Source organism: Myiozetetes cayanensis, unplaced genomic scaffold, assembly GCF_022539395.1.
Source record: "Myiozetetes cayanensis isolate MyiCay16 unplaced genomic scaffold, myiCay2020 scf14, whole genome shotgun sequence".
NCBI classification, from domain to species: Eukaryota; Metazoa; Chordata; class Aves; order Passeriformes; family Tyrannidae; genus Myiozetetes; species Myiozetetes cayanensis.
Window position 1 is genome coordinate 7,164,385 of NW_026087048.1, and position 9,903 is coordinate 7,174,287.

Below are 9,903 nucleotides of genomic sequence, written 5' to 3' on the forward strand. Positions count from 1 at the left end.
CTGTCTCCTGTTATGATCATCTGGTAAAACGCCCTAGAAAAGAGGTAAACCTGCAAAATGGCTTCACCACTTTCATTTAATGACCTTTTCTGCTGTGTGCTCCTGCATCACCTTCAATTCAACTGCTAAATAAAGGGAACTTACTTTTCCCGGTAAATGCTCCATTCCACATTTCAGTCATTAGCATTCCTCAGCAGCCTTCACTGCTGCTCTGGGGAGCTCTTCAGTGGGTGCTGATGCTGAGAACTGGCTCATTTATGAAGATGCTGTGTTAACCCTGGGAAAGGACTGCTGAGTTTAACTGTACATTTGTACAGTGGGCTGCTGGTCACCTGAAGCTTTTCAGGCCCTGGGAGTGTTTAATGCTCGTAGGAAAAAGGAATGAGAGGATGGTCGCTGACCTGTGAGCTGTAACCAGGCTGCTGCAAGAAATGCTGTATGGAACAAGAGTCTGATGGCATTTGGGACTCATTCCTTTCCAAACTATAGTAAAGTAGATATTTCGTTATATACATATATTAATGTATTTCAGTATATGTAAAAGCATGTTCTAAAAACTTAATAAATGATATCATGAAAAGAAAGTTTAAATGGAAATATACTTGACTTCTAAGGAGTCTGATCCAGTTGTTTGCTAAAACAGTGCATTTTTACTCTCTTTCCTCAGATGAGTGGAGCAGCTCTGCCTGGGCTGAACTCTGCTCTGCACGTGTGTAATTCTTAGGTCGTTAACTGAGAAATTACTTGGTGTCATCAAGGAGCTCTGCTTTTTGACATGGAGAAAAGGTAGGTCTGTTTTCAACACAAGTGCTTGATCTTTTCCCAAATGAGAAGGGAGGAGGGGAGGCCCCTCCAGGGAGCAGCGACTCGAGTGGCTGTGCCCGCCCGGCCGGAGGAGCAGCACGAACCGGGGCTTGGCCCGCAGGTGGGGCAGGATCGCCCGACTGGGAGACCTTGGGGACGAGAGCGGGATGTGCTGAGACGGCCCAGCACAGCAGGGCCTGCCCGGGGCACTGCCCGTGTTCCTGCGGGCCTGGCAATGTGCAGGGAGCGCGGACGGGCAGGGACAGCCGAGCCCCGGGGCAGGGGAGCAGCCCTGGGGGCTGCGGGGAGGGCACCAGCGGGGCTGGGCCGGGCCCCTGGGCTCTGGGGAGGGCACCGGCGGGGCTGAGCCGGGCCCCTGGGCTCTGGGGAGGGCACCAGCGGGGCTGGGCCGGGCCCCTGGGCTCTGGGGAGGGCACCAGCGGGGCTGAGCCGGGCCCCTGGGCTCTGGGGAGGGCACCGGCGGGGCTGAGCCGGGCCCTTGGGCTCTGGGGAGGGCACCGGCGGGGCTGGGCCGGACCCCTGGGCTCTTTGCCGAGGAGCACAGCGGGAGTGGGAGAGGGAGAGGGCAGTGGCTGCAAACTGAGAAAAGGGAAGTTCTGATTGGGGGGGAGGGCAAAAAGAACGAGATGCCCAAACTTTAGGACAGAAGCCTGCGGTTCCTGGGGGAGCTCTCGAGAAGAGGTGAGATCAGGAGTTGCATCTGAATTGAGGGAAATTATTGTTTTCTCTCTTTGGTAAGGGCGTATTGGGTGCTTCTGTGGAGTTTCTGAGGTGTTTTCACCTCCCTGTTCTCTACATGGGCTGACTGTACGTGCTGAAAGGTTACTTCCCTTTCTTTGGAAATCTGCAGGCACAGGATGTTCACTGAGCTGTCCCTGGGGCTTAATTTGTGTTGGGGAAAACCATCAGGGCATTAAAGATAGGAGTTTCTGTCCACAAACTGCCATAAAGTGTTGAGGATAAAAGAATTCTCTGGTTGCATTTTTCCCCCCCTGTTTTGTATTTTAAACACACTGCAGAAAATGTGGAATGTACAGGAAATTAAACAACAATGAGGCTCCAAGGACTGGAAAAAACCTCAACATATTTTTCCACTGGGAATTTTTCTGGATATTATCCTGTGTTCTGTCTCTTCTTTGGAAGGTACACCGCTCACAAATAGTTTATATGCAAATAGAAGCCAGCTCTTAATTTTTTGTGAACCGACTCCTTGGTCTCTGGTATGTATTTTGTGCAAGTATTTTTACTCCCACTTTTCTGTCTGAGTGCCTTGCTGTCCTGGAGACTGAACCACGGTGTGCTTGTGCTCTCATTTTAGGGTGTTGCTGTTCCAAAATGAGCACATCAGGAAAGAAAAGATGGAATTTTGCATCTGAAGGCCCTTTACTGTTATTTCTAGAAGTGAAGTGAGGGGACTTGATTTTGTTCTTTTGTTTGGTAAGAAAGAAAATTCCATTTATTTCCAGTGAGGCACACAGCTGTTTACTGGGGAGAAAGGGCAGCAAAAGCATTTTTTGTACCTTTATCCCACCCATCCCTGCCACCTCCAAACCTTGAGCACTGAAAGTCACTGCTGTGCCAGAGTAGCTAAAAGCTTCCTTCTTTCTCAGTAAACACCTTGGAATCACTGGGGATAGGTTTTTTTGGACGTTTACTTGTTTCCTTGCCTACTGCTGAAGAAACTGTTGATATTTTTTTTTCCCTAAGGAAGAGAGGTATAGTGGTCACACCACTTGGAAAGAACAAGTAGGGAAAGTTTATGATCTTTTTCTGCCTCCTCTTCTTGTATCATTTTATTAAAGGCTTGGTCTCCAGTAGTTTACTCCCCCTTGTGGGAAAACACTTTTCTCATTAAAAGGGCAAAGAGTAACTGAAACAGCAGAAAGAATTCCACCAATTTGGGAAAATTTGTAAAAAATCAGGAACTGGTTTAAAATAATGAGTGTTCTCATCCCACATATATAAGATATAGGCACATCACACTGCATCAATAGAAACAAGCAGACTTTTTGCCTAATTCTCGGAGTGTTCTTAAGATTCATTAATTTTAATTAATTTTATAAAGTAGGTGGCATTACTGAATTTGAAATACTGCTTTAAATAAGTTTAAATGTCTTTAGTTTTACATAAGTATATAGAAAGGAAAATAAAGGTGAGGGAAGTGGATGGGCAGAATTTGGGGAATTGGAGGCCTCAATGTTGATTTCCTTCCTGGAGTGGAGTCAGTGCAGAGAAACTCTGGAGTGAACAGTTGTGCTCTGGGCAAGGTCCCCCTCTCGAAAAATTAAGGGCTGGGCTTTCCTGGTTGGGTTATCCCGGTTTGGATAAAGCATTCTGTGTGCCAAGTAGCGCTACAGAATCGCGTGCAGTGACCTGTTCTGTGATGTTCATGGTTCATGCCCTGGCTGTGCCTGTCCCTCCCACACCTGCTGGGGACCCATCGCAACGGTGAGGAAGGAGAGCAGTTCCTAACTAAACGCCGCCACCTGCGCTTTGTGGTTATTATGGGTGAGTCAAGAGCATTAATTTAACGATTCCAGAAACGCTCTTAAATAGCTTCTGAAGGGAGTCTCGCGGTGACGTCACGCGCCCAGGCCCCGCCCAGCCCGAGTCACGTGCAGGGTCGGGTCGGCCTCTGGGCCAATCAGCGGGGACGATTCACCCCGGAAGTTGAACCCGTTCCCCGGCAGCGCCGCGCGTTACCACGGCAACGGCGGCGGGATGGTGGGAGCGAGGCGGGAGCGGGATAGGGGCGAGCGGGATGGAGACGGAACGGGACAGGGAGCGGGAACGGAATAGGGAACGGGATAGGGAGCGAGCGGGATGGGAACGGGATAGAGAGGGAGCGGGACAGGGAACAGGATAGGGAAGCGAGCGGGATAGGGAACGGGATAGGGAGGGAGCGGGATGGCGAGGGAACGGGATGGGGAGCGAGCGGGATGGGGAGGGAACGGGATGGCGAGCCTGTCCCTTGTGGCCCGCAGGACTCCGAGGAGCGGGAGTGGAACAAGCGGGCCGCCCGGCTGCGGGCCGAGCTGGAGCGGGAGCGGCGTCTGGACGAGGCGCTGCGGGCGGTAAGAGCTGCGGGGGCGGCGCTGCGGCCGCGCTCGGCAGGCCGAGGAGGGGCGTTCGTCTGCCTTTACCTGCCAAAGGCGTCCTCCTTTAGCAGCGTTTACTGACCGGTGTAGCTTGAACTGCGCAGCCCCTGCTCCCCGGTGTCTGTGCCCAGAGGCGTTACGGCGAGGTTTGTTCTGCTTAGGCGGAGGAGAACAGGAGGCAGAGAGCGCTGCAGCTGGAGCGGGAGCAGAAGCTGGCGGCTGAGATGGCCAGGAGGGACCTCGAGAAGATGAAGGACGAGAAGCTCAGGCAACAAGTCAGAGCCAACAGGTATCGCTGCAGAAACCTCCCGGCTGTATCAAACTGGTTTGGGGAAGTTGTAGCAGAAGTGGAAATGAGTAAGAGCTGGAAAGGAGAGTTATTTTGAGGTCAAGCTATGATAAAAGTTAATGTTAAGCAAATATGTTCTCAATAAGAGAAAAAACTCCAACTCACGAAGTTTTGGTTTTGCAGACATGCTTATGTATATATGTATCTATATGTAATGTATGTCTGCATGCTCTTGGGCACATCTGTGAGCACACATGTATGTATTTATACCTGTACTTGTACAGTTAGATGACAAGTATGCAGAACTGTTGATAGCACATGTAGGAATACAGGTAACTCTTGTTTTAATTTCTTTTCTTTTTCTACCCTTTAACTAGAGCAGTATTTTTCATCAGGGTTTCCCCTGAAGTATGGTTGGGTTATTTTAAATTGTGTTTAACAGTGATGGAAATTTGATTTTTTCCCCCTAGGTACTTACCTCCTTGTGATAGGATAAATTTTTTTTTTTTCCCTTTCCAGTCTTGAACTTCGAGAGTTAGAAAGAAAGCTAAAATATGCCTATATGAATAAAGAACGAGATGCACAGATGGCTGAAAAAAAAGCTTTTTACGATGAGAAACTGGTAATTAGCTCCATAGTGAATCCCAGCACCCAAGTCCTGTAACTCTTGTATGAATTGTGCTGAAAAGTTTTCCTTTGAAGCTGACCTTTTTAGCTAAAATCATGGTTAGGCATTCAGTGTTATTGAAAATACATTTTGTGCTATGGAGGATTAATTAACCAGTAATAACTAGCTACAAGAAAAAGGTTTACCCTGCCATTTCAGTCAAAGGAGTAGTGAATTAAGCTGTATGACTGGCTGTAGTTGTTATTTTGCTAGATTTGTAGTATTTATCCAAGTTAAAACTAGGATACCCTTTGTACAGTAAGTGCTTAATGCTTACCATGGTGAATCCTTACCTCAGAGTCCAGCTGTTGGAAACATTTACACAGATATCTGGATAACTTCAGAAAGAATTATGAACTTCTGCTGATGCACAGAATAATATTGGTGATCAGGCAGATGATTCTGGCTGTGTTAATGTCTTACACAGAGTTTAGTGTAGGCAGGTAAAGAACATCCTGGAAAGAGAACATTCTCTGCAGTGCAGCCTCATTGCAGTCATTATGCTGACGTGAGCAAGTCCCACTGGTGCTCAAGGCTGCACTTCTAGTGCTCCTCAAGTCAGATCCTGGGGCTTCCCTTCAAGGGTTCCACTGACTGGGTTAAGCTACTGAGCATGTTAAGGCTCTGTATTTCTAGACTGAGGTGGAAAACCTTCCTTTCTGGGAGTGCAGCACAATTCCTCTCCATTCTGTGTGCTTTTTCACTACGTGTTGTAGAAGTGGGAGTAAAAAGGAATCTTGCTTTGCTTTTTTCCCCCCAGAAATGGGAGGATGAAATAGCCCAAGAGATGAAGGAAGAGCACGACAGGTTAATGCAAGAAGAACTTGCTGCAGAAATGAGGCGAAACCAGGAGAAGATAATGTACCATCAGGAACTGGACAAACAGCTTGAGGAACAGGAGAGGAAGAAGCAAAAGGCCTATGAAGAGTTTCTGAGAGAGAAGCTCATGATTGATGAGATTGTAAGAAAGATCTACGAAGAAGACCAAATGTTAGTTATTTTGAATTTTTATTATTTTTTTATTATTTGTTAATATAAAACAAAACAAGTTCTATAATTCTGTAGAGGAAGCTAATCTGTATGCATCTATTCCATACAGACTAAGGGCTGTTTTAGTTTGCCTTGGCCACATTTTGCTAACAAGAGACTGACTTGGGTGAATTGTCCTGTTGAAGCATCAGAATGCTCCAGTCAGTCTCGTGTCCCTACCTGGCCACCTTGTGCCAGCTCTCTGTTTGCCTGCCTTATGGACAGGGACAGGGAAGGAGGTTTCTGAGGGCTGTGGGGGGGAGAGTTTAGTGTAAATAAAAAGTTTAGGGGTTGTGTGGACTTTCTTCTCTTCTTTCTCTTTGACGGAGTGTGTGTAAAATGCAGTAGTAGTGAGGACCTGTGTGAACAGTCTGCACTCCTGAAAGATGTTAGACATGAGATTCCCTTCTTGGAGCAGCTCAGTGATAGGTATTTTAAATTTAGGTGTCTAGTGTCTAGCTGAATGTTTAAGGAGAGTCATTTAAATCTCAGTCCCTGGGATATATTAACAGTGAGCATCTGGCCAGTTCAATGTTACTCCACAGGAACAATAAACTATTTGAACATTTCTTTTCCATCTTCTACAGGGAAAAACAACGAAAGTTAGATAAAGTGAGAGAAACTCAGATGTATATTGAAGAATATATAAAAGAACAAGCTATGTGGAGGAGAAAGAAAAAGGAAGAGATGGAAGAAGAAAATAGGAAAATTATGGAGTTTGCCAACATGCAGCGACAAAGGGAAGATGACTGGATGGCTAAAGTTCGAGACACTGAGGAGAAAAAACAGAAAGTTCAAAACATGGTATTAAAAATTGAAATTGCAGGAAAAAATTGTTGTATGTTTTTGTCTTTCATTTAGCAACCTTTCCTTCCTGTAATAGGTTGCGGAGACAATGGAAAGGGAACAACAGAAGCGTCAAGAACAGGAACAAATCCGCCAAGAGCTGTATCTGGAAGAACAAGAGGAGATGGAAAGGAAGAAGGAGATGGTAAGTGCTGGCAGGTAGATGAAGGGTTTTTTTTTTCACACTTTGGATTTGCTAAGTCTGCAGTGTTATTTGTGACTTGGGGATGTTTTTGAGGGACTCCTTGAGCCCATTTGGGACTGTTAGCTGTCTTGAAGCAAAAGGCTTAATTCTAACATGGTTTTAGGAGTATTAAATGAATCTGAATTATTTTCAATTCTGTTCTGGCACGAAGTCTTAATTTCCAGCACTATTTCCTAAATGTTCTTAGTCTGACAAGCTGTTTGTACATTAGTTTAGGTTTTGGAGGGAAAATTCTGTCCTTTGAGTTTCCTTTTCCATTCCTAATTTATGTCTTATGTATTTATGTTTTATTTTCAACCAGGAAGACAAGTGAAGGTTTTGAATACCCTTATACCCCTTTATACATTTATTTATCTTGTGAAGCAGTAGCTTTCAAGTTCAGGTTTAAGCTAAGGAGGTTAATTAACTGCTTTTTTTCTGCATGTCTACTTGCTTTTCCAGTGAACCTGCCCACACTCTGTCTTACCTTGCTGTGGGTGACAAAATGTAGAACAGGTTGAGATACCAAACACTGCTATTTTTAGAGAGTTGATCAGGATGATTGTCTTGAGTCACTTCATGCTAGTGGGGAAAAAAAAATATCTCCCTTTGTTTTGGGCTTAATTTTGAGAATCTTGTGACATTTGCCAAAACTGGAGAACCTTGTCAGATATGGAATGTTTGCTCCAGTTAGTTATGCTGGAAGTTAACAGCTACAGTAAATTTATTCCAAGAAAAATGCAGTAGATTGGCTGCTGATGGTGGTCTTTCAAAGTCTGTTCAGTAGCACAGCCTCGTACTAAATTCCCTTTCTAGGCAGAAATTGAGAAGAGAATAAGGCAGCGCCTGGAGCTGAGGCAAACATACGAGGAGCAGTTTGCCATGAAGGCGGCAGCACAGCGAGCGCTGCGGGAGGAGGAGGAAGCTTTCCGCCAGCAGATGCTGGCCAGGCTGGCGGAGGAGGATCGGCTGGAGGAGCTGAACGCTCAGAAACGCAGGATGAAACAGCTGGAGCACAAAAAGGCCGTGGAAGAAATCCTGGAAGACCGTCGCAAACAGTTCATTGCAGACAAAGTAAGAGTTTCACACGTGCCTCGGGTTTGAGCCCCACAGGGTTTCAGGGTGGGAAACTTCTGCTGTCCTGAGGGACGTGGCTGGTGTCACCAGGGAAAGGTGACAAATGTGTGGGGGAAGCAGGCCTTGGACTTGGTTTGATGACAAGAAAAAGTATTTTTTTATAGCCAACTTTTTTTGTAGCTTGAGAGGTTGGGGTCAGCAACGTGCCTGGACCCCTGTGTACCTGACATGCTCTGCAAACACCTCTCAGGAGCCATGGGAGCAGTGGAACAACTGCTGTCCAGTTCCTGTCCCTGGTCAGCTGCACTGTGTGAGGAGGGGAAGTCCCAGCCTTGCTTTTAGATTATGTCTCTTGAATTCTGATCTGAGGAAGAAAAGGTGTAAGCTGGAAACAGGTCATGGGAATCTAAACTGCAGTTTTCAGACCTTGTTTAATGGGGTATAAATCACGTATGTATTGTGAATTGTGATTTCTAGTCATCAGCATGAGAATTCATTTGCTCCTTCATTTGCTCCATTCAATCTGTTGCTCCTTATTCCTGGATTAGAGCAGTGGGACAGGAACAGACTAATTTGTCAGAGAGCCACAAAGGAACCAGAACTAGATGCTTAATATGCTTTCAGAAGGGCAAACACTTGGATAGCAGACTCACCCCAGGTCCTGCCATCCAGTCCTCTCTTTTGTTTGAGATTGTTTTCCAGTTGCCAATCATACATTCTTTAAACAAATGTTCCCAAACTGAACTTAGGAAAACTTCTTTATTGTAGGAGCGGGAAGTTGAAGAAAGAGAGTTAGAGAAGAGAAGACAAGAAAGCATCCGTGCAATTGTTGAAGAGGAGAGGCAGAAACTCCTGAAAGAGCACGCCTGGAAACTGCTGGGTTATCTGCCTCGAGTAAGTGAAGTGTCTTGTAAATGCTTTCAGTGTCTGTCCTGTAAATCAGTTTTCTCTTGGATACTCCAAGGTGAAGTTGCAGAACTGTGTAAATTCCTGGAGTCTGTGGGTGTCCTTACTGTGTCAGCTCACCTGCACTCACCTCTTACTTTCTGAGTTGGGAAGCTCTTTCCACAAATGCTCTGTGGGCCCACTGGCAGCACTGATGCCTTGAGCAGGACTTGCTGAAAGCTTCCAGGCCTTGCACATCCAGTGCTTGGAATGTGAAACACGAGTTTCACAGCAGGGCTTTTCTGGCTAGAAAGGGGTCCCCCACATCTTACACCCTCTTTCCACTACATTTCTCAGTCGAGATTTTGGGAGCAATTTTGGCTTGTCTGCCAAGTATTCCAAGTAACCATGGAGGAAAGGCCTCCCCTCTGCAGCAGTGCAAGGAACTGCAGTGCTTACAGAGGCATTTCAGAGCTCACTCTGTTCATCCCTGTGTTTTTAAAAGTTAGAAGGATGGAAGCAGTTACTGCAATTGGAATAAACTACAATTTATTTTGTATTATGCTTCATAATTGGAAAGCTCTCCTGACAGTACACAAATGAACAGAGCTGCCATAGAGCTACAACAGAGCTACATTCACAGCAGGGAGGGAATTATCCCACTAGTTAAAGAAATTCTGCAATTCTGGAAAATGTAAATAGAGCAGAGTATAATTTTTATTCAAACATTAATATGATAATCGGTGCAGGAATTTGTAACATTTGGAGTGAGTTGTTCTTTAATGTAGATTAAAGGATAACCCATATGGAAAACATTTGGAATATACTTCTCTGGTTTGAATGTGCTGTTGTAGGAAGCCTTGGCAGTTCAGTGTCCACTGACACCCATGTGCCATGTATGATGTCCTGCTTTGTTCACTGTGTCTGACTCGGGTGCAAAGTGCTACCAAATTTGAAACTTTCCAATATAGATGCAGTTTGTATTTTTTTTCTTTTCTAAATG

The 9,903-nt window shown here is 45.7% G+C and overlaps 1 protein-coding gene across 4 annotated transcripts in view; it reads left to right on the forward strand.

The window, feature by feature from the left end:
- Nucleotides 1-3,759: 3,759 nt before the first annotated feature.
- The window catches only part of MNS1 (meiosis specific nuclear structural 1), a 55,828-nt gene continuing 49,684 nt past the window's right edge, over nucleotides 3,760-9,903 (forward strand). For all 4 annotated transcript variants that reach the window (XM_050309956.1, XM_050309955.1, XM_050309957.1 and 1 more), the window contains exons 1-8: nucleotides 3,760-3,899; nucleotides 4,085-4,212; nucleotides 4,732-4,834; nucleotides 5,640-5,869; nucleotides 6,496-6,712; nucleotides 6,792-6,899; nucleotides 7,755-8,012; nucleotides 8,784-8,909. In XM_050309956.1, coding sequence (XP_050165913.1) covers nucleotides 3,765-3,899; nucleotides 4,085-4,212; nucleotides 4,732-4,834; nucleotides 5,640-5,869; nucleotides 6,496-6,712; nucleotides 6,792-6,899; nucleotides 7,755-8,012; nucleotides 8,784-8,909 — 1,305 coding nt within the window. In that variant the 5' untranslated portion in view covers nucleotides 3,760-3,764. The remainder of the gene's footprint in view (nucleotides 3,900-4,084; nucleotides 4,213-4,731; nucleotides 4,835-5,639; nucleotides 5,870-6,495; nucleotides 6,713-6,791; nucleotides 6,900-7,754; nucleotides 8,013-8,783; nucleotides 8,910-9,903) is intronic.